The sequence below is a fragment of the Perna viridis genome, chromosome 8 (genome assembly GCF_037379345.1).
Source record: "Perna viridis isolate PV_CMFRI_1.1 ecotype Kerala chromosome 8, ASM3737934v1, whole genome shotgun sequence".
NCBI classification, from domain to species: domain Eukaryota; kingdom Metazoa; phylum Mollusca; class Bivalvia; order Mytilida; family Mytilidae; genus Perna; species Perna viridis.
Window position 1 is genome coordinate 31870394 of NC_142452.1, and position 25404 is coordinate 31895797.

The window sequence follows — 25404 nt, forward strand, 5'->3', positions numbered from 1 at the left end:
TTTAGATTTTTAAGAGATACACACTTTATTTAACCGATCAATAATGTCGGATTATTCATGCTATGTTTATTTTTCAAATGCATTTGGTTAGTAGTAATATAAATATCTGTCTGTCGATCACAGAAATAAAATTTGTGTTTAAAATAGCAATAATAAGTAGGATACAGAGTTTGAAGAAGGCGGTGTCATATTGTTCAAAATCTTGTACATTAGTGTTAATTTGTGATTTTCTCGCCGAACACATAATTTTTGCCATCCAGTTTCTATATATAAATTGTTAATTGATGTTAATCTAGTACCCACTGTAACTTCTTGTTGCATCAATTTGAACGTTTCAACTTCGAGTTTTAGAATAGCACTGTCTGTATCACATATTACATCGGCATATTCAAGAATCGGTCTGATAAAAGTTCTGTAAAGATTTTCTAGGGTCTGTCTATCCAAAATTGCTTTAAATTTTTGTAATATATTTAAACGATTGTATGCTTTGGTTGTAGTCATATCAGTATGACTATTCCACCCACCGTCATCAGATATTGTAAGACCTAAGTGTTTATGCTGCTTAACTTGGGCTATGATGTCATTATTAAGGTACAAATCTGGGTGATAAGCTTTGTTGGCCTTTCTAGAGACTTCCTGTTTTACGGGAAATGAATGTGACAAGCCATCACTCAGACCACATATGGATTTTGTTCAAGTCATCGTTAAAAGTAAGAGCTCTGTATCTTATTGTTGACAACCCTGAATCTGCTGCTCTTACTCTTAACGAGGGCAACATTTGTCAAATCAAACTTGCAAAATGGTGTTTTTTGTTTAAATAAGGACGCAAAAACGACATAACAATCGTACAAAGAGGATTGATATTGTTCGAAATAAAATCATATCCAAATTAAATCCCAGACCCCCCTCGGGATAATTGGATTATTTATATTACACGAACTTAATGATATTTAGTATAATATGACACATACTGCCTGCATTTGGTTTACTAGATGAAGTAAATTGTATGTAACAATATCAAAATGACACACCCTTTCAGAAACAGACACAGACACACACACACACACACACACAGGCACAGGCACAGGCACACACAAATATTTCTTTTTCCGAAGGTAAATGCAACCTAATTTATTCTATATATATATTTGATTATTAAAACGTGAGTGTGTGTGTGTGTTATGCTGTTCCTCGAGGACCGAAGTCAAAATCTCTGTTCGTAATCGCTGTTGACCTCCTATATATTTTTCTGGATACACAGAAGCTTCATGAATCGAATTAGTTAACTGGTGAAGATGGTGAAAATGATTACTCTACATTAAAGTTGAGTACATTTACGAGTGAAATTGGCCCCTTATTTTCCTGAAAATTGATTTCAGTCACAGAAAATTTTTACTCGCTGAACATAAGTGTGTAACCTCAAGTTTAATTGCGTATATTTATAACGTATTTATGTCATAATCATTGGTCAAATTAGTTGATTTTCTTAAATTTTACAAAACCAGGAAATAAATTATCCATTCTTCCTAAAATAACAGTGTTTGCACCAATGTAGACCCATGAATTATTTTGATATTCTGAAGCATTTTGGTCTATTTTATTAGAATTCCTGAAGATTTAGTGGGTCCACAATGGCGCACGCATAACAAATTTGAATACAAAATGAGAATATTGTTCCAAATTTAAGCTATGTTTGCAAAAACCTGAGTTTTTGTATTACGTTCGACTTGCCATTAACCTAAAATAACTGACTAACAACTTCGTATATGGTTATTTTGTTGAATTACCTTAAATGGTTAACAGAAATACTGATTGGTAACATTCTATTATTATGTTTAGAAATTCAGCCAATAAGGGGGCCAAAAACATCGCGAAGTGTACTTCGTCCTTTCTGTTGACTTCTAGACATTTCCGCTTCCGTTTCTAACTTTAGAACCAATATAAATTCAGGCTTTGATTTAATCTAATGACCAATTCATATGCTGAATAAAAACACCTATAGAACAATAAATTACTTTATTTGCACAATAACATTAACGGAAGTATTGCATAATTTGAAGGGAGAAAAATGAAGTCTACAAAAAAGCCAATTTCAAAAAGTGCATCACTTAACATTATATAAGTGAGTTGTTCAATTCAAGCTTATGCCAGATGTTTGTTCAAGTAATTAAATGTATCAAGTAGCAAGTTTTTGTATGATTCAGGCAAAACGGAAAAAAATCATAATTATGCATGTCCAAAACCCACCGATCTGACAGTAAAATTTCAATCTACTTGAAAAAAACCATTGATTGATATCTGCATCACTACACTATCTGAGAATTTTTTCAATGGAATGTCAGTAAAATGTGTTTTTTTACAGCGTAATCTGCCCTTAAAATTTTCAGTGCACTTCAATGAAGTTTTAACTCAATTTGCCAAAGTGATATGGAAAATCTTGTCTTGTTTCATAGATTCTGATGGTGAAAATAGTCAAATTGAACTTTCATGATCAGAGCCTGATCCAGACACTTTGAAAAATGGAGTGCTATCACATTATTTGCCAGTTTTTGTCATTTTTACTCACGGAAATGACAATTTTTCTAATAAAAAGGGGGTTGCAAACCCACTGCACCCCTCTGTATCCGTCACTGATAATGGAGGTTAATTTTTATTTCACACACCATGTTCTATCTATTGCCTGATTCTTACCAGTACTGACACTTTAAGCAAATAAAAAAAAAAAACACATAATCACACACAAATCACTGACTTTACAACCGTAGAATCCAAATCTACTTTTTAAATGCCTCATTGTTATGAGGTCGTTTTAAAGATCATGTCTTTATTTTTAGCATTTCTATATAAACTGATCATATCATTTAAAATAAGAATTGCTGCCTAGCACTTGTAAATAAATAACAAAATATTGTTACAGTTGTACAGGGTGACATACAACATAAAAGCAAGTTAACGTTTAAATATAAATATGAATCGTTTTGCTTCACTTATCAAATCATTCACTTAACCGTTTTACTTATGAAAGGATCACCCACAACTTAAAAAAGCAAACATATGTACAAATAGTATCAATATCCGGTTAGCACCTTCATACAGGAGCTTTAAGATAGCAACGTTGCAAATCATTTTTTTTATTCATATACTGTTGAATGATATTGAGAACCAAACAATTATATAACATTTCCTATTTTTATAAGTATTATAAAAAAACGCTATCATCAATAATCAAATAGTAATCGAATCATCGCTTTTTCCCAGAAGTCAACAGACTGTTTACGAAAATAACCGGATATAAGTACATTTCAAATGAATTACAAGAACTAGTATTATAGTGAAAGTATTACAAACAGTGTAAATTGGTAGTTATATGATGAAACGAGAGTTATGAATTTGAAAAGTGTTATCACAAGATGGTCAGGAGCTGATTACTCTTTCAAAAGGTGAGTTCCTAATTGTTTTGTTAGCTTCCACTTTCTACAATTAGGTACAGGTGCTCTAGGATGATATCTACCGTTTTGAAACAACTACTTCAGCAACTGTGTAGCTAAGGTCAAATTCGCATAGCAACAAATTCTTCCGGAGTCTCTCATAAAATTTCTCCAGGATATTGTCTCTGTCTGCTTTAGATCTGTCTCGTAAGGCAGTCTCTATTGATTTGTAGCTCCATGTTTTAGCTATAATTTGAAGTCGTTGCGCCCATTCTTCCTTTTCTACAAAATATTTTTGAACATTTTATATTCAACGGTGGTTCACGGGGGAAATTAATGTTATACATAGTACAGTCATAACAGACATACATCGGTATGTTTGTCTTCCCCGGAAAACAGCAGTTAAGATCCATTTTGTGAAATCGAGTAATGGGGTGGCAAATATTCTTTCTCAATTTGTTCTTTTCTTGACTCATTTAATATATAATAGCTCTATATAATTAAGTAGGCACTCCAAATAAGAAACATGCAAAATGTTATTCATGGTTGAAAGCCTACACATTTTCATTTTTATATATTTTTTTAAATGTTACAGTAAACAGAAATTAATATGGGGCTTTCCATATAACCCTTGCTCATAGGATATAAAAAATTATACAGAATGTACTGTAGAATTCAAAATTAAGGGAGATAACTCTGTAAATGACATTTAAATACAATATTAACTGTTGGATTTTTAATGATGATTATCGCCTAAGAGCAGGACGATTGAAATGAATAATTATACTTTTCATCATAAAGACCTATAAAGGTACTTAATAACAAAAATAGAAAAATATGTAGCCTTTTTCGTGGTGTATCACATATTACAGAATTTGCATGATTCTTACAAAGACTACTACTTAACAACCGAAAAGCTATTTAAATGATGATGGAGCATCTCTGACATATATTTTCCCGCCATTTTCCCATAATTCTACTGTAACAGTAAAATATCATCTTTGTAGTTATTCTACATCACTTCTTATGACATCCCGACCATACAAAATATTAATTACACGAAAAATTTGTATCGATTCAGATGCAGAAAATCTTTTCTAATTTAGAATAAAGATGTTTCGTGTAATTTATGGTGTTGTACTTGAAAGTGCATGCTGTGGTGGATCCATAGAGGGTCCGCACTCTCCCTTATTTATTGGAAAACTTATCATTTTCTTTTGTAAATTGACAAGAATGGCAAATATTGTCCTAGCAGCCCCTTTTTCTGAAGAATCCCGGCTGGCACCCCTTCTTTTTAAAGTTTCTGGATCGGCTCCTGGCATGCGTGTGGGCTTCGGGCTTTTATGCTTGATAGTCCTATGATCTTGCATAATGTATCATTATTTGGTTTGTTATTCCAAGAAAAAATATATCAAACAAGGATGATACATATGTATATCTGGATTAATATCAATATGATAAAATATACATATTTTTATGTAGCTCTTGTATTTTGTCCACTACATTCCCGGATATAATAGACAAATAACAAAATCTAGTTTTAATAAGATTGGGTTTATATACCACTAACTCATTTAAAGTACCAATCCATATAAAATCCTTACAGAAACTGTGAATGGTAGAGTAATCACGGGAACCAAGATTTCAGCGACCATCAAAAAAAAAAATCTAATCCAAGGACAAAGACCACACACGGAAAACACAGACACACACAACAAAGAACACAAAACAACCAAAACAACCCTCACATTAACAAAAGTAAAATGAATAACGCGGATTCAACTAATTCAAGAAGCATCGACCAGTGCACCGGTAGTGCATATTAAGCGTCCTCTGCTTTTCTAGAAACACCCGCCGATTTCCTCATAAAAAGTGAAGTTCAGGGTAGCCAAAAGACAAAATAAAAACTATTGCACGTTGAACAAATCGGTTCTCGTGTCGCTCCTTCGGAAAACAAAATATTTGGTTATTCAAATTACAAATATACCTCTCCATATTATAAATATTAATAAATTAATTATAAATTTATAAATAGGCATTTGTGCCATTTTTAGCTTGTAGTACGATAAGATCGTAACAGAATACAGGCGTTCATTGAGAAGTATCATCGACTTCTTTCTTTCACAATTTAAGTAAAAGATTGCAATCGATGAATACAGTGGAAAGTGACCCGTTCATTACAGTGATTGTTTTACGCTATTTAAAGTCCTCCTTTGTTTACTAATCGAACGTGTCTCGCCATTATATTATAATTTCATTTTGTTATCGCTTAAGTGCATTTCTCTTGAAATCAGTGATATGCTTGTATCATATTCAATTTCATCCAAGCCTATCAAGCTTTCATTTGAAACAGAATGATACAGTCCAAGTTCCTTTGATATTTACATGACATTGATATAAATTGCTTAATACAAATGTTCCAATGATTTGTAAGAGTTGTGTCCCTTACATTTGGTCTACCTCCTTAAATAATGTTATTTTTATTATTATTAGTATTATTATTATTTTTTGGCTAAACAATTATCATTATAGCATACATAAACAGGGACCATTGAAATGTGTTCGAATATTTTCGGATTTTTTTTTCTTTGCCGGTCCGAGTTCGACTTTATCGATAGAAGTTGCTTACCTCCTACAAAGTTTTTTTTTAGGTCTTGGGTCTTTTTCATTCGCTTTCGGAAGGTTATGTTGATTTGTTGACGTTAAAAAATGCTGTGTTTGCTTTTAAACACTTGCAGAGTTTGAGTTCCTTGGTCAATAATTTTTTGACGTTAAATTTCTTTCATTCTTTCTTTATGCCGACTCCAGAACATTCTCGAACTTCAACCAGGACTATGCGGTTAATTAGATGTATTTTAGTATGACTGTTAGTTGCTTTTGTTAAGTTAGTGTATATTTGTTTGTGGATACATGTAGTATCATGGGATAATAATAGTATAACAATATTTAGAAAATTTTTGGGCGGGAAAATTTAACCACATGTTACCATGGCAACCATACAAACTCAAGCACTATGGATTATTTTTTATTATTATTTTATGGTCGTAATTTGCTAACATGCAATTCAACAGACTTTGTCACCATGCGTGCAGCACCATGTTAAGTGCTTACAGAAAATGGCTTTAAATAGAAAACACAAGTGACTGAGTTTAGATAAATTTACTTGTAAGCATAAACAAGTCGTCGAGAAAGGATTCTTTATCATAATAATTCATTCGTACATACAACTTAACCAAATTGCCATAGAAAAAAAATGTTACTTCGTTAATTATAATATGATTGTAGGCGTTGTCTATGTTAGACAGAGCTACATTGTGTTGGTACTCTCGACCAAAGGGAATAGACTTCATAAATAAAACGCTTTGCGCCTGCGTTTAAAGTTCAAACAATTATTTCCTAACTACATGACATTTTCGAAGTTCTTTGCTTCCGACCAAACGAGTTAGAGCCATTTATGTTTCAGAGCATCTACATAACGCTCCGTCCCTACGAAATACACAAATAAAAACTAACAAATCATTCGAAAAACCGGTTGTTGCATATATGAAGAAAAAATCAGCCAATCCCTATTTTCCTACTATTGTTTTTGATCCCATTTTAATTCGGAACATCTCAATAAGTAATACAACCTGAAAAAAGATGTATTTAAAAAAAAATCCTAATAGAAAAAGAATCAAACACATTCTTTCAGGTTGGGGATCTTACTAGTTTGTGGACTGCATTCTCCGGGGTGCTTCTCTGCTATCCAGTCTTCAACTTTATAAGATTCTAGTTTCAGCACGGATAGTGATAAGTTGTTGCTCTCATTGAACGGTCGAACCATTTCTTCTTCCGTTCGGAAGTAGGAGTTGAAATACATATCTGTGAACTCTTTCTAAAATAAATATTGTTATTATGACCATAACCGTATTCAACTTTGGTGTTTAAGGAGGAAGACCTAGGGAAAGGGACCCAATCTTACAAATCACTTGAACAATATTCATTTTACATCAACCATGTAAGTATCAAAGTACCTTGGACTGATTTCATTCTGTTTCAAAAGAAAGCTTGATAGGTTTCTTTGAAATTGAATTTGTTGAAAACATATCACTGATTTGGAGAGTTATGTTCCATACCCTTGAACTACCTTCTTAACATTAATGTGGACAAACTGATTTTTTTATTAGTTTAATAATTATGTTTTCCATTATATTTCATTTCTTTAAATTCGATCTGTTCTCTACTATACGCTTCTTTGCATTTTGCATTTACTTCACATTGTGCCTAAAATCTGCTCACTGACTGTTACTGGTTAATATTTGATAATTAAATTGTTTCGTATGCGTATTTACATGTCTCTGTTCTAATTTTGTAGACCTTTTCAATTTCTTCTGAGTCTGAATTAAAAGTAATTCCATATTTGCTTTCTTTGGGCCATTAATTGCTATCATGCCCCACTTGGTCACGTTAAGATGAAAAACTAGGATTTTTTGTTTTAACTTTTTTTTTAAATTATTTTATGACTGCATGCATACAAATGTGAATAATACCTGTCGGTAAAAATTTAAACAATAAGTTTGAAATTCTAATTTCATCCGTGTTTGAATATATCTTTTTCAGCACGAGAGCTGGTATTTAAATTAGTGAGTATTGTAGTATATACTAGAGTCGGAGAGACCATCCAACAAAAACGAGAATTCGGATTAGGGATGTGCTAAACATTCCGCCATGTTTTAAAGGGCGTTATAAAGTAAATTATGTGATAATGATTTGTATGAAAAGGTGTAAGGTTACAATAATAATTGATCTGAATGTTATGTTTAGGTCGAATAAATTTATACATCTGTTTCCTGTTACAATGAATAACATATGTATAATTTGACAAAAGTGTAAAAAATAACCCTCAAGAACAAGAACGCACGGGTACGAAATAGGTAATTAATATTTTATCTACAATGCGAAACTATTTACTTTATTGATTTCTCCTTGCTCCAGCATATTTTCCTGGACTTTAGTAAGCTCTTTATGGAATTCCTTGGAACCATATGTATCGTCATCTTTTCTCACGAGCGCTATCATAAACATCATGCCACCTTAAATTAATGACAGCATCATTCATGATACTAGGACATTATATTAGTGCTTCAACATAATTCAGTGGTCAAACTACATAAATATAAACTGTATAGCTTGCAATACATGTACCTGTAATTAAAAGCCAGTCGAGGAAGCAAATTTCTTTTTTTTCACAGAAATCGGACCTTTCACTCACAAAACAAATAAGGGTACATGCAAGATTGTTAGAACTGAGACGAAAGTAGAACAGCTCCATCGAATATCTCGGTCTGATATTCTGCAAGGCTGGACTCCATCTCTTGCTATTTCAAAGCTTTATACCTCTGCCACACTCAGTGTTAAACCCTATCCCTTTTTGCAACTTTGTACAATACACCGGAGATAGGTGTGCTCTGTGATTGTATAACAAAGCTTACAAGCCAGTTGAGGGATACATATAAATCAAGGACGGTTACACATCTGCGGATATACATTTGTACATGTATTGGGCTGGACTACAAATTTTAAACCTAACACAATTGGTATTACTAACATCGACCGTTCAAGATCCACAAAGATAGCCGCACATGCTTGTCTATAACTCACATAAGAAGTGTGCAAAATTTCATTTATGTTGATGATAAAGTAAGCATCACATCATGGTACAGGTCCACAAGGGTATTTACCAGGCGGGTGTATACAGTCGGATGTGTCTGACTATACTTACAGCATAGATTTATTTACTGAAATTTCAAGCATTAGAAAATGCAAATGCTCTTAAATACTGATACTCCTTGTATTGCAAATTGTAAACTTGTCAGTTTTGAATTTGGCTCCTGAATCAGAGTATGAGGGAATCCGCCTAAAAAGATCTCTTACTAAATTATTTTTTCAGCTACTAGTCCTTGATTGAAAAATACTCAGTTTCTTCTAAAGCGATGAGTAATGATTTCTTCTTGCAAATTGTTCCTTGTGCCGAAGAGGCCGCTGATTTACCGATTATAACGCAATAGCATGCACATGCTATTTGATCACAACTGGTACATGTATATCACGTCGCGATGGATGAGGGAGGTTTAGCGTACTGCGTACTGTAAAATCTAAATTTAACTCGTTTGAAATGCCTGTACCAAGTCTGGTGGTATAATATCTATTTCGCTAGATTTAGATTGGACTTGAGTTGATTATGGATCGGATTAGTGAACAGTAGATTTTGGTGTAACCCTTTCTCCCTATTTCGATATTTTTAGTTTCGGGTTCTTCTTGATTATAATTTTCTTTCTGATTTTGATCTTCCTTTCGATTTGGTACAAATATTGTTGGTTCTTAAAAAAAATGAAAAAAAAAAAAAAAAAAAAAAAAAACGTGAACAGCATGCCGAAATTTGCATTACTTATATATTTTGTTGTATAGGTGGCATTTTTGAATTTATGGTTATACATGTATGTATAAATAATTTTCATCGATATTTCTACCCCATTTTGAATACAACTATGTTGGTTACCAGGCTTTAACTCCTTTCCGCGGTTACAAAGAAACATTTCCCAATCTTCTGCAGCATGGTCAGCAATGCGTCTCTGCTCTTCTTCAGTTCCATCTTGAACAAAGAGTCCATTTTCAACTGAACAACCTACAGAACTATACATCGGATAAAGTAACTGCGTTTGCAGAAAAAAGACAGAAACTCATATATTAGATATGATTACGACAAAAATATCTTTATTAAGTCGATAATGTCATGGACTTGATAAATTTCAGAATTTTATTTAATAATGAAATAGGTAACGTATGAAAATCTAAAGAAACAGACTTAAGTAGCACTCCAGCTAAGGATCATGCAAAATGTGATTCGTGGGTGAAAAGCCTACAATTTTTATTTTTGATATTTTGTTTGAAATGTCATAGTAAACATAAATTAACATGTGGTTAAACCATCGCATTTCTATTATTTAGAGTTTGAATGTCTGAACTCCTGAATATGCAAAAAAAAAGTCATTTAGTGCCTGCTTAGTTTGTGGGTGCTTCTCATTATACGGTTATTTTTCAGAGGAATCTAGTCTTAAGTAGCTGTCTTTGTAACAATCATGCAAAATTAGAAAAATGTGATACACCCCAAAAAAGGCTACATATTTTTATTTTTGTAATTAAGTTGTTTTATGGGTCTATACTAAGAAATATGTAATTATTCATCCAAATCTGGAACATTCTCAGATTTAAGTATTTATCAAGTTTTGTGGCGCTCAGGCAAAATGAACTACAGATTCTTATTACATGTTCCCAATAATTTGCTTCCGGCGACCTTCATGACAAACCAGGAGTAGCATACTTAAGTGGAGATTGGTTTTTACCGATTTTTGGAAAAAAAAACAAGCCAAATCTTTACTATTTAGATTTAGTTATAATACATGACAAACGCCTTTATTCGTTAAAAATATGTGAACATCTTAAGCACCAAACATATAGAGTTTACTTTAAATATGTGTAATTGTACCTATTAGAAAGCCAGTGGGAACCAAAACCAGAAAACACAAAATGTACAAAGTTAGCTGGGAAGCATTGTTTGTACATATCTGTTCCGCTGACAGCAAGAAACATGTTCTCTCCCTGAAGATTATCTGTAATAGATATGGAAGATAATGTATGTAGAAAGTCATTATGAACAGACAAAACAATTTAAGAAATAAAGAAATCGCAGGAAAATTTATTTTTGCAATTTGTGCCCTACACGTATATTGGATAAGTTGCAACACATGTTTTCATATCTTTCAAACATATGGAAACATATGTTTACATGTAAGACTGGTATGGAAATATATCGTTTTTGCCCATTAAAACTCATGAACTGCATATTTGGCTCCAATTCAAATAAAAACATATGCCTTTAATGATGGAAATCATCCAGAAAACATGTGTTTACCTAGTAATATTATATTTAGAGAGTATCAATTATTTATATTTTTTATTGAAAGCATACATTATTCGTATGCCTAAACATATGAAAAACATAGACAAACATATTTTTTTCATATGTTTCAGACCCAATATAAAAACGTATGTTGCAATTTTTTTCCTTGTGTGCAACACTTTACTTACTTGTACATGTGTATACAGATGAAATCGGACATCAGAAGGACAGTTCTATAACAGATTTAGAACAGTTATCGGACAGTTCTAGAGCCAGCTCTCCTGACAGTTTTAACAGCGCTGGCTCTTATAGTAGAACTGTTCTCGTAGAGCCGGTTCTGTTTGAACTGTCAGAAGCGCTGGCTCTAGTAGCTAGCAGAACGTACAGACGAGCTGGTTCTAGTAGCAGAAATGTTCTCGTAGACCCGTCCTGCTAGCAGGAGATAAATGATCCCGTACCTAAAGTGAAAGTTCAGGTAGATTCAAATGTACTGAAAGATCAGCATTCTAATGATGATAAAATGAATCAGCTTTTCGCGATAGTAAGGAAACAAAGTGAGCAGATCGATGCTTTAACAAAAACAGTCAATTCCAAGCCATCTGGTCAGAATAGATCCTACAATGAACAACGTTCTTCTAATTTATGCTTTGGGTGTAAAAGGCCGGGTCATAAAGTTGCTGATTGTCCGAATAAGCAGGGAAACTAGCGCCATCTTTCGTGTCGAGTCCCATGTTAGATGGAGGATATATGGACTCTGTTGATTGTGATTATTTGATAGGAAAGTGTCCGGTGGTTACCGTTGCCATAGCAGGCACAGAGGCTAAATGTTTAGTGGATACGGGATCTACTATTTCTTCGGTTACAGAGTCGTTCTATGATAAATTTCTGCGGGATTGTACTCTATTACGTACTGACGTAGCTTTGCAGCTTCGGGCTGCAAATGGACTTTCTATTCCATATATTGGTTATGTGGAAGTTGATATGGTAGTGATGGGACAAACGTTGAAAAGCTGTGGTGTATTGATTGTGAAAGATTCCACTGATCCAGTCACAAGAAGAAGGAAGGCATTGGTTCCAGGGCTATTAGGTATGAATATCATTAGGAGCTGTAAAAACATTTTAGAATTTGATTTTGGCAGGAATTTTTGCGAAGAAGTATCCACTATTGCGGAAAATTCAAAACTTAAAGAGCAATTTAAAGCTTGCATTAAAAATGAACATTTGAACACTATTGGTTATGCTAAAGTTTGCGCTAGTTCTCCTGTACGCATACCTGCTTCGTCTGTTGTTACTTTAAATGGCACAGGACCAAATCTTCCTAGAATATATGATGCCGTAATAGAACCATTAAAATCAAGCGGACATTTGCCAAGTTCACTAGTCGTAGTACACACTTTTGTAACCGTCAAACGTGGTCATTTTTCATTTCGAGTCGCAAACCTAGGCAGTGATGACATTTATATTGCACCAAAAACAAGAGTTGGCATTCTTATGAAAGGAGAAGTAGAGCAAAACAATCGGTCACGTATTGAGTTCATTCGAACTGATTCTGTTGAAGAAATAATTTTCCACAGTAATTTACCATTTTCTGATGTTCCGAATTCTAAAGTTGATGATGATTATAAACAATTTGAAATGCCGGTTGATATAAGCCATCTATCTGTTAACAAAATTGAGTTAAACGCTGTTCAAAAGTTGTTTTATAGATACAAAGATGTTTTCTCAAAAGATGATAATGATGTTGGTTTCACTTCTACCGTTAAGCATACCATTCGGCTGCAAGATGATAAACCGATCGTACAACCATACAGGCGTATACCGCCAACACAATATGAGGAAGTTAAGAATCATATCAAAAAGTTGCTAGAAAATAAGATCATTCGTGAAAGCACCAGCCCTTATGCTTCGCCGATCGTTTTGGTCAGAAAGAAAGATAACTCTCTGAGGCTCTGTGTTGACTTCCGTTTACTTAACTCGAAAACCAACAAAGACGCATTTCCGCTTCCGCGAGTTGAAGAATCTTTTGATGCTCTCAGTGGCGCTAAACTATTTTCTACGATGGACTTGACTTCTGGTTACAACCAAATTGCAATGAATGATGATGATATTGAGAAAACTGCGTTTACTACTCCTATGGGTTTGTACGAGTATTTACGCATGCCTTTCGGACTCTGCAATGCGCCGGCTACATTTCAACGGTTAATGCAGCATTGTTTTCGAAATGAACTGTTTCAAATTTTGCTTGTATTTCTTGATGACATTATCACATTTTCTAGTACATTTGATGATCATTTAAAACGTCTTGAAGTAGTTTTTCAGCGTTTAAGACAGCATGGACTGAAACTGAAGCCTTCAAAATGCCATTTTTTCAAGCGTGAAGTAAGATATCTTGGTCACGTGGTGTCTGCTGATGGTATACACACAGATCCTGACAAGGTTAGTGCTATAGAAAATTTTGAAGTTCCGTCAAATGTAAAGAAATTGAAATCATTTTTGGGATTAGCTGGTTACTATCGACGTTATATTAGAGACTTTAGCAAAATTGCTTCTCCTTTGAATCAATTGGCTCAGCAGTATACACCACATCCACGTAAACTTTTTGGAAAAGATTGGAACACCGATTGTCAAAAAGCGTTCGATACGTTGAAAGAACACTTAGTTTCTGCACCGATATTGACATATGCAAACTTTAATAAACCATTCGTTTTGGAAACCGATGCAAGTATGCAAGGCTTAGGTGCTGTGTTATCTCAATATGTGGAAGGAAAATTACGAGTTGTTGCTTATGCGAGTAGAGCATTAAGACCGAACGAGCGAAATATGAACAATTATAGTTCTAGAAAGTTAGAACTATTGGCAGTAGCTTGGGCGATAACTGAGAAATTTAGAGACTATTTATTATGTTCTAAGTTTACTGTTTATACCGATAATAATCCATTATGTTATTTGCAGACGTCAAAACTTTCAGCACAGGAACAGAGGTGGCTGTCCCGATTAGCAGTGTTTGATTTTGATGTCAGGTATAGACCACAAAAGCATAATTTAAATGCTGACGCTTTGTCTAGAACACATAATAAGGTAGAACTTGCAAAGTCCGAAGATATAAAAACATTGCTACAGAAGTTTGCTACCGGTACAGCAGTTCCAGGTGATGTAGTTCAGAATGTTAGGTCTGAAGACTGTCAAACTGTTTTTGTTGAAGAAGCTCATACAACTTTACCAACTTTTGACAAAGGTGAAATTCGAAATTTACAAAATTCTGATTCAGTAATAAGTAAATTTATTGCAATTTGGAACACTAAGGTTAAACCTTCACGGTCAGAAATACACAAGTTAGATAGAAATTTAGTTACTCTTTTACGTCAATGGGACAGAATGATTGTTGTAAATGGTATATTTTATAGAAGGATACGTGATCCGATAAATGGTGAGATAAACCAGTTGATTTTGCCATTTGTTCTGAGGGACAAAGTATTGAGAAAGTGCCATGACGATTTAGGACATCAAGGGATTGAACGTACGTTTACCACCATACGGACCAGATGCTATTGGCCAGGTATGTTTAACACAATTAAAGATTATTGTAAGAATTGTAGACGTTGTGTGATTTCAAAAATGCCGCAACCTAGTATTCGACCAGCTATGGGGCACCTCATTGCCAACAAACCGTTACAAATTTTAGCAATTGACTTTACCATACTTGAACCAGCACATGGCAAAGAGAATGTTTTGGTAATGACTGATATTTTTACAAAATTTACTAGGGCAATTCCCACGAAGGATCAAAAAGCAGACACCGTTGCAAACGTTTTATTGACCGAGTGGTTTTGCATTTATGGGGTACCTGAGCGCTTACACTCCGATCAAGGTCGGAATTTCGAATCTGACGTTATTCGCCAGCTTTGTAAACTGTACAACATTAATCGCACTCGTACAACACCGTATCACCCGGAAGGAAATGCTCAATGTGAACGATTTAACAGAACTCTACACAATCTTTTAAAATCGTTACCTGTTGACAAAAAGAAAAATTGGCCGAAATATTTACCAGAACTTGTATTTTCGTACAATGTATCAATGAATTCATCAACTGGTTACAGTCCGTATTATCTATTGTTCGGACGGCATCCAAAATTAGCTGTTGATTTTTTGTTGTGCAATAATGAATCTAATGACTCTGAAGTTCTTTAAGATGAATGGATTGTTGAACATCAGAATCGTCTACGATATGCTCACGAAAAAGCTGGGGAGCAGATGAAAGACCGTGCATCGTACAGGAAGGAACAGCACGACAAGAGACATTTTAATCCTGAAATCCGTGAGGGAGATTCGGTTTACATCAGGAATCGTGGCGTACATGGGCGTAACAAGATTCAAGACACTTGGGACTCCGCCGTTTACCGAGTGGTAAGATCATCCGAAAATACCGTTGTCGTTGAACCTAGTGATGGAGCTGGTATATCCAGGACGCTGAATCGTCAACATGTGTTGAAGTGTCGGCCGGATTGTGATGAACTTACTCCGTACGATTCGAGCGACGGTGATGATGATGATACTCTGATGGTACCGAGACGAAGTACGAGGATAAATGCTGGTAAACATTCTAATCCGAATAGACTACCATGTGCTGTTTATTGTAGTTAGTATTTATTAGCAAAGTAAACTGCTTACAAAAGTTAGTAATTTTAATACAATGTGATTTGTAGTGCTGTTGACTCTTCAATTTATCATTTTGATTATGGTAAATGTATGTTGTCATTTTACTATTGTTCCTATTATTTGGGAGTATGTGGAGTTAATTTTTGGTATTGTTTATCGAGACGATAACATTTCAGCTGGGGAGTATGTGGACAAGCTGATTTTTACTTATCAAAATAATTATTGTTTTCCATTTATTGACTTATATTTCTTTCGAAATTTTGATCTGTTCTCTACAGTGGTCTGAGTTACTCTACGCTTCGTTGCATTTTGCATTTTCTTCGCATTGTGCTGAAAATCTGCTCACTGGTTGTTATTGGATTTAATATATTTAGAGGTTGGATGTTCTAGTTTTTCCACTTGTGAGTAGTACTGTATTTTGGTATAAATACTCAGAACTTTTTATAGTATTTCAATGTGGAACTGGGAGGCCAAGATGAATGTCCGCTTTTAATTGTTAGAAGTATAGCCAGCAGATAAGGTATTTATGATGTTACTTTTTCATGTTCTTACTTTTCATTTTTCGTACTGGCACTTTGCATTTAAAGCATTTTTGTATTTCAATGTTTTATTTCAATTTGTTTTATTGATTTTGCAGATCATTGAATCAGTTTAATTGATTTAATGTTATACCTTGTTATAGTGAGTACTTATAAAGGACTTTAAATGGTCAGTTGTGTACAGTTATAGTTAACTGTGGGTATTACATTTAAATATTCAATTGATGATTTGTGTTCTTTTCGTGTGTTCGTTAAGTTAAATTGTTTTGAACATGCAAATGAATTTGATTTATGCAAGTTGTTTGAATATTTGCAATGATTTTCTATGCTTTGCATGTATTTGACAATAATTGGTCTATTTTGTATATTTATTCATTATTCCTTTTGTTCTCTATTTTGTAGATCTTTCAATGCCTTCTATGTGTTAATAAAAGTAGTTCCACATTCGTGTTATATTTGGGCCAGCATTTACCATCACGCCCCACTTGGTCACATAATGTTCAGAAGGGCTGGTTCTAGTAGCAGAAATGTTCACGTAGACCCGTCCTGCTAGCAGAACGTTCAGACGAGCTGGCTCTAGTAGCAGAAATGTTCTCGTAGACCCGTCCTGCTAGCAGAACGTTCAGACGAGCTGGCTCTAGTAGCAGAAATGTTCTCGTAGACCCGTGCTGCTAGCAGAACGTTCAGACGAGCTGGCTCTAGTAGCAGAAATGTACTCGTAGACCCGTCCTGCTAGCAGAACGTTCAGACGAGCTGGCTATAGAACTGTTCTATGACACTTTCACAACTGCCTAAGTGCCGGCTCTTCTGACTTCCCCTGAGAGGTTAGAACTGGTCTCATCTGTATTCTTATTTGCAACGAATGAATGATCAGGTAATTATTAAAATTTAGCAAAGATTGATGAAAAATAAAGCTAGTTTTGACATAAAGTACATTTATAATACACGCAAAAGGTAAACTTTTGTATAATTCAACTAGTTATGCAATAAAATACCACCTATCATTACCGTATTTCTAAAAATTTTATCATATTTGTTATTGTTGTATATATCCAGGGGCTGATCCAGTTTTTTTTTTTAAAAAGAGAGCGGGGGTTCCAGATTGGTCGTAAAAAGCCCTTTCCCAAAACAAAACAAAACAAAACAAAACACAGAAACAAAAATATTGGTAGGTTATATGACGTCACAATACTTTGTATTTGTACTTGTCTTTCTACGTTACAACAAATTCTACACTCTCAATTTTTGTGAGGCTATGATTTCCTTATTTTTGCCAAAATATTGCACGAAATCGACGAAATGTCCCAACAAAAGGGGGTCAGACATCCTGCTCTTCACCTCTCCTGGATCCACCAATGATCGCAATCTCTCCGTATATATACTATGGCAGGACGCCTACATGTACCAGCGTTGTAGTAGGTAATGAGATTTAAGTAGCCACTTAATTGACTTGGCTAAAGCCGAATCGGGTTGGCGCTGGCTTGTCACCGGGCGATCGAGAGTTCGATCTTCGGTGGCGGAGTATAATTTTGTGAGACAAATTATGCTCTCCCGTTACAATACCTTTCATTTCGTAACTACATGTGCCTCTCATTGCTTTGTTTGTAACATAAACGTGTATACTATCTATCATCACTTACCATGGACATTTGTGAGTAACGTATTGAAATTGTTACAAATTTGGTCCTCCATCAGTAGTAATACATCTCTGTTTCGTTTATCGATGACCTCTGTGTATTAAACAAGATTAACAATAGATTCGGTGAGATAGATGCATAATTTTTATAACAAAATCAGTCGAATATACAAAAATCGATGTCCTTTAAACAATGAGCGTGTAGTATGGAATGTTTAAAAATCGTTTGGATGTAACTTCCGGAGAGAAATTTAGACTTACGTTACATTAAGCAAGCTCACAATTTTAGAGACTGCTCTTTTAAAAATCTGGCAGATCCTATGATATAGGTGGCACAGGCTCAATTATATCCCACTGAATTCTTTACTCCATTATAACGTATATACCATTTGTTTGTAAGATAGTATAATATTTTTTTTCAAACCGATTATTGATGGCTCAGAAAATGATTTTAAATTTCCCTAGCAAAGCAACACAATTTGGTCAAAAAGAAGATTTTTTTTCAACGAATTTTAATAGTTCATTTGTAATTTATTTCTCTTTAATTGTTACAGTTAATCAAAATCATACTTTTAACTTTGAGAAAGGATGCATTTGCGATATGAAATTTATATACATTATTTTTAAAACAAAATTTGTCACGTGCCACCCATTGCCTGGATTTTACATGGGCATCCTCTTAACACGACCATGAAGTCAATGTGAAAGACGTATTACACATGTAACAACAAAAGTACCAATATTATACAATGACGAAAAGAAACAAAAAACTGATAGCAGTGAGTTAGGTAGCATGCATCATCATACTTGTATTGATATTTTTTCAACATTTGTTTTGTTTTTTGTTTGTTTCGTTTCGTTTCGTTTCGTTTCGTTTTGTTTTGTTTTTGTTTTTGTTTTTGTTTTTGTTTTGTTTTGTTTTTGTTTTTTGTTGTTGTTGTTTTTTTTATTTTAAGAGGTCTAGAGTGCCAATGCAAAAACCAGGAAGTGGGTGACAAACTTTCTTTTTTAAAAATGTTTCATATCAAATGTTTCCATTTCATATCACATATGCACCCTTCCTCTAAGTTGAATCTTGGATTAACTTACCGCAACGATCACTTCAGCGACAAAACGTACATAGAAAGCTTTGAAAAAAATGGCAACAGCTCTTATTTTGAGCAAAATTTAGTTGATTTGTTAGGGAACTTTAAAATAATTCATGCCACCCATATCATAGGATTTGCCTGACTTCTCTAAAAGAAGTAGACCTAGAATAAGGGACACAATTTTTACAAATCATTGTAACGTTTGTATTTAGTATTTTACATCAATCTTATGTAAGCATTAAAGTAACTTGCACTGATTTTATTATGTTTCAAATGAAAGTTTGATAGGCTTCGGTGAAATTAAATATGATACAAACATATCACTGATTTCAAGAGTTATGTCCCTTTATCGCTATTTTGTTTAAAATCCCTTTGATCTTGCTATACGATAATTTTCAATCTCACGCCGGTCGAGTGAGAATGAAAATTATCGCTAGTTTCTATGTCCTCGCGTTATATACAGGTAACAGCGTAGGAATATTTGACGACCAAAATAACCGTCTGTTTGTTTACTGCATATGAAATAATGGCTAATTTGTGGCAATATTTTCTAGTCTACAATGGAAAGTGATTATATACAGTAACTTACCCAATACGAATGAATAAATCCCAAAATTATTCCACAAATTTTCTTTAAACGCGACCGTCATAGTTAACCGATTAAAAAAATGTGTATCACAGCTGCACAACATACGTGACGTCACGTAGCACGTCGCTGAAAAATAGTTCCGAAAAGAAAATTTTGCAGTGCTTATAAAACTTGCATATTTAGGTGAAGAAAACGGAAAATAAAAAAAATAATACCTTACAATTCAGCAAAACAGCGATAAACAGATTATTATTTTTTTTTTTTCAACTCGCGGGAGTTTCTTATGCTCATCTCGTCTTGCGGCATAGCCGCTCGACGATATAAGCATGAGAAACTCCCTCTCGTTGAAAAAAATATTAAATAATCTAATATTCCCTCAGTCTACCTACTTGAGCCGAGCAAACACGTTTACATTTTCAACCAGTATACTGTTACATGCCGAAAATGTTCCTTATACGATTGGTGCAGTGCGCTAGCAAAGTCCAAATCCAAATCAATATTGATTACGTTTGATGTGCACATGCACAAAACTTTTATTTACCTTTTAGTTTTGAAAATATATCAATTGAGTTAATCCCATCTGCTGTGCAAAGATCGGCAATCACAACAGTCTTATCGTCATTAAAGTTACATATTTTCTCTGAAATAAAAAAAAGGAATACACAGTGTTGTAACGTAACTCTGTACATGTCGTAGGCCTATTCGTGGGGTGTTTCTAGAAAAGCAGAGGACGCTTACCCTACCGGTGCACCTGGTCCATGCTCCAAGTTTTTAGTGGAGTCCGAGTGGCTCATTTACTTTTACTTTGTATGTATGATTTAATTACTTTATGTTCTTTGTTGTGTATGTCGGTTTTCCATGTCTAGTCTTTGTCCCAGGATTGCATTCTTTTGATAACCGCTATAACCTTAGTTCCCTTGATTACTCTTTAATAGTTATTGAAACTCTACATACATGCGGGGACTATTATTCTAGAAACGCAACGATACGAAACGGTTTCGTTTCGTCTTTTTTCCCTTCTTTCTTTTTTTTTAAATATAATATGGGTAATTATTAGTTCCAGAAACGAAATCATTTCTATTTGTTCTTGAAATAAAAACCCATTACATGTGAGTTAATAACCATTGGGAAATACAATATAGACTGCAATTTTACTAAGAAACATGTACATGTACATGTGCATCCTTATGCACCGATTAAGAATACAAATATAATCAGTAGAAGTCAACAGGATAAATTACGTAGCTGGTAGTCAGGCAGACCACTAGGTACATGTACATGCATTTGTTTTCAAAGAAGATATTTTTTTTTTTTTTTTTTTTTTTTGTAAAAGCAGCATTTAAAATTGCGCATAATATTATTTTCTTTGTTTTAAACATGCTATTTTTAAAGACTTCGAAGACTGTACTTGAGCAGATAAACACACAAACGCACGCACAAGAAGTTACCTATGCATTCCACAATATCAGGTTCCGAAGATTTGATTATTTTCCTACACACATCCATTATTTCTCCATACTTCTGCTCTTTTGATGAGTACATGTTTTGTTAAGTTGGATCAATCTGTAATCTAGCAAGCTATGAATTGGTTTCAATTGTAATAAGCTTTGTGGTTGGTTGGACCTTCGGGAAAAATTGATTACATTTTTTATCTGAACGTGACACCATGACGTCAAATATGACATATTTTGAATGAAATAAAAATTCAAAGGACTTACGAATGCGAAACGTATTGTATTTTGAAACCGTTCTATTCAATCGAAGCTATTTTTAAAATTCTACACAATGTTGAATGTTATATTGTCCAGGTCTCGGTGAAAGGTGGGAAGTGAATCTTTTAGGTTATAAAAACCAAATTAGAACATTTTTAGAAATTAAGAGACTTGTTTCATTTTATCACCCTTGACCTAAAACGGCGAAGTGGAATGGTACGACATACAAATTCATGTAATGGAAAAAATACCAGTCAATAATAGATGGCAAATTTACGAAGGTTTTGAAAAATTATAACAGTCTTTGTAAGAATCGTGCAAAGTCTGTAAAATTTGATTCACTTAAAAAGGCTACAAATTTTTATTTTTGTTATTAAGTTGCTTTATACGTCAGTATGATAAAATGTATAATTATACATTCCAATCAGTCTGCTTTTATGAGACAATCCACAGGGAAAATCCAATGAGTTTCTATTGTACTTTAGTGTCATTTACAGAGTTATCTCCCTTAATTTTGAAATATCCAGTATTTTCTACATGATTTTTATCTCCTATGAACAAGGGTTACATGAAAAGCCACATGTTACTTTCTGTTTACGATGACATTTTAAACAAAATATCAAAAATTAACATACATGCAGATTTTCCAACCATGAATCACAATTTTCACGGTTCTTATATGGAGTGCAACTTATGAGCTTTTCGGAAGGTCGATAGGCTTGTATCATAGACCCATCAATAAATTTAACTATATATATATAGGTCTCTGTGTGTATATAGTAAGTTCGATATTCCAAACTGGAAAATCGGCGAAACATGCTTTCCTTATGTGTATGGAAAAATTGACACAGGAACCAACCCAGAGTAGTAAGTTACCTCTGGCCTGAAGTACATATACATATATGTGCATGGATGGACATTTTGACACAGAAACCTATAGGTATGTCGACCTCAAGAAAACAACCCAAGCCCCCTTTACACTCTTCCTATTTACAATGTACCTTTCCATGTAAAATAACGAGAATAGGTATGGAGTATATGTCAAAGAGACAAGAACACTACCGAGATGAAAATATCAACCAACGTATTGGTCTTCAATGAACGACGAGGAAATCATCATACTACAGGGCAGGCTGCAGCTGTATCTTATAGAGAAGTACAGCGAAAGAGTTGCCTCTATATACTCAAGTAACATAAAAATAAACTAAAGGTGAAAAAGAAAATACATGTAGAGGCCAGAACTTCCTGACTTGGGACAGGCGCAAATAAAAATGCGACGTGGTTAAAGTACTTTGGCGTAATCCCAACTCTCCCCTTTTAAAATCTGGCAACTTTGAAAAATATGTTACACATTTAAAGATACCTATTAATCAGTTCAAAAAGATCTCTTGTTACAATGAAAATAGAGAAACTGACTATAAATAACATTAATGTACAAACTAAGGACTACTACTTGTAGATGTATTAGATTACAATGTATGAGGTTTTAGAGCCGAATATCATTTTCCCTACTTTTCTACCATGAAACTTTCTTTTACTGGTTATTACATCATACTAGGGAACATCCTGAGTCTATTACTATTTAGATGTATAATAAAGGATGTCAGCAAAAGTATATGGACGAGTTACCCCCAAAATATATAAATGAATAAAAAATTAAAAAATAACTTCTTTTTTTCCTGGAATTTGAAGCATTATTGGCAATGACGTTTGTTTTTTTTTTTTTCAACAAAGGTTTAAACATTTTCTGCATTTCCAATGATCAAGATGATTATCCCTCTTTAAATCATATTTATTAACACCGTGGATTCGAATTCTCTGACATAATTTGCTTATCCTTGCCACATTTTTTTCACAAAATGTGGAAAGAGGAATCAAGGAAATTTCCGACGAAAACACATATGTACATATGATATCTAAATCTAGTCATAAAACGGATTGTCTGATTACCATGGGTTCAATTTTTATTTCCCTTCTATATTGACGTTGTTAATACCAGGGACGGATCAAAATATTTTAAAAAAGGGGGTGGTCCAGGTTATTATCAGTTTACTCATTTCATCGAAAATTTTACAGGCAATTAACAAACAAAACAAACAATAAGATCATCCTGGATGCCATTAAAAAAATCTACACGATATCCTGTTGTTTTTTGTTGGTTTTTTTTCAGGGATCCTTTACCGGAGTTTTCCGAATTTTCATAATAAAAGCATGACATTCATGTAAATAAAAGTGAAACAATTTAGGGGTATTTTGCATTTGTTGATAAAAGTAGGAATTGACTAACCTGGAGTTCAGAAACAAGTCCAGAAAATGTGAATAAATTTAACTTTCAGATAAATCCCGTGTTATATTTTAGCTACATATATATATACTGATTCAACATAAATTTAACCATATATAAGCAGATTACCATTTAAAAATGGCAAAACACTTTGATATGCTTTAAATAGCTAGAGAAAGGCAAAATCATTCGACGGTTCATATGTCACAGTATTCCAATTATTATCCTAAGCTTATAGGGAGAGAAATAGAACAAGTTCAATAATCCAATACGCAATTAAAGTACATTATTTGATATAATGCTTTTTACTATTTAAATTGTTTCTTTTACAAACGGCCTTGTATTTAAGCACTCCGAGTCTGCTCAATTACACAAAAGTATCGATCATTCGCGAACCTAGCTGATACAATCAACGAAAAAAAAACTATTCATATAAAAATAGAAATTCCCGGGCCAGATTATCAATACTTGGCTTTAAAGAAGTTCCATGGGAAAAAAATTGAATCAGAGCCAAATGATTACAATAACGAGATAATCAAATCAAGCAAACATGTACATTTATCAAAAGGATGCATAAAATGTGCCTTCCCACCCTTTCTGGTAGCAAGCCCTCTGACTTACTCAGCAAATGCAAATCCTGGTTGTATGCATACAGTGCCGGAATATTAAATATTAAATATATTGAAATTATTAAAAAATACTTACCGTTAAAAATGACAATCACAAATAACAATCAAATGCTATATATATAAAATCCAATATATATGGCATTAATTGTATCTGTTTTGCACTACTTTTAAAAACATTCACATTTTTTGTTGTTTTGTTTTTTTAAAAACTTATTGATAATAGGTTTCAGTCTCTAATACGTTGTAGTATTATAGTGAAATGGTGATTTTTGCTGACCTTTGAAAGGTGGTACCTAAAATTAAATTCATTAGATCTTGAAAAATGTTGAGTGTGTACAATAGTCTGCAATGTTGTTTTATATGAATATTTTATGTATTGTGTAAAAAAATATCATTTGACTTGTATGAATGTGAAATATGTTTTACTATTTGACTTCGACCGATTGACAGACGAACTTTGGGAAACTGGTGATTGTATTGCAATTTTAGTCGTAATCTTCTATATTCTTTTTCATGCTTGATCTGTAATGATATTTTACTATGCTTAAATAATAGTGATTAATGATTGATTCATCTGGGGTATGCAAACCAGGATACAAAGATGGCAGATCCACCAAGTAGGTGTAGAATTGCGAGGTAAAAGTGTGATTTCTCTTAACTCCGTACATATACCAGGCTGGTTTTGAGAATGAAATTTATATTTGCCTACAGATTTTTGACTATATATTTTTTGTAGCTATACAATGAAGTATGTTACCGGAATCAACAGTTGAAATTTTGGTTCTAATGGGGAGTAACGGAGAGTTCCAACGACAAATTTTGTCGGAAAAGAAATTTCAGAACAACATTGAATATATTCGTATAATTTCACTTTCGTGACAATATCTATGGCTTCTTATCT

At 33.7% G+C, this 25404-nt stretch overlaps 1 protein-coding gene across 4 annotated transcripts; it reads right to left on the minus strand.

Moving 5' to 3' along the window:
• Positions 1 to 1999: 1999 nt before the first annotated feature.
• LOC148610247 (uncharacterized) lies at positions 2000 to 24151 on the minus strand. Of its 4 annotated transcripts, none has more exons than XM_088542528.1 (9): positions 24004 to 24151; positions 21327 to 21501; positions 20420 to 20518; positions 18206 to 18295; positions 10954 to 11077; positions 9967 to 10100; positions 8379 to 8500; positions 7134 to 7302; positions 2000 to 3710 (listed from the first exon to the last, which is right to left on the minus strand). In XM_088542528.1, exons 2-9 carry the CDS (start codon positions 21418 to 21420, stop codon positions 3508 to 3510), a joined length of 1035 nt encoding a protein of 344 aa, XP_088398654.1. In that variant the 5' UTR covers positions 21421 to 21501; positions 24004 to 24151; the 3' UTR covers positions 2000 to 3507. The 4 variants fall into 4 exon arrangements, with proteins under 4 accessions (XP_088398654.1, XP_088398656.1, XP_088398655.1 ...); XM_088542530.1 differs by having other exon boundaries at positions 21327 to 21441; positions 23878 to 24143; XM_088542529.1 differs by having other exon boundaries at positions 21327 to 21448; positions 23878 to 24143.
• Positions 24152 to 25404: the final 1253 nt, after the last annotated feature.

Coding starts and splice junctions, on each gene's coding strand:
- LOC148610247 (XM_088542528.1), bottom strand. CDS start 21,420: ATGTACTCATCAAAAGAGCAGAAGTATGGAGAAATAATGGATGTGTGT. Junction 8,501..9,966: donor CGGAAAGGAGTTAAAGCCTG/GTAACCAACATA, acceptor CATTAATTTAAG/GTGGCATGATGTTTATGATA. Junction 3,711..7,133: donor AGAATGCAGTCCACAAACTA/GTAAGATCCCCA, acceptor AATATTTTGTAG/AAAAGGAAGAATGGGCGCAA.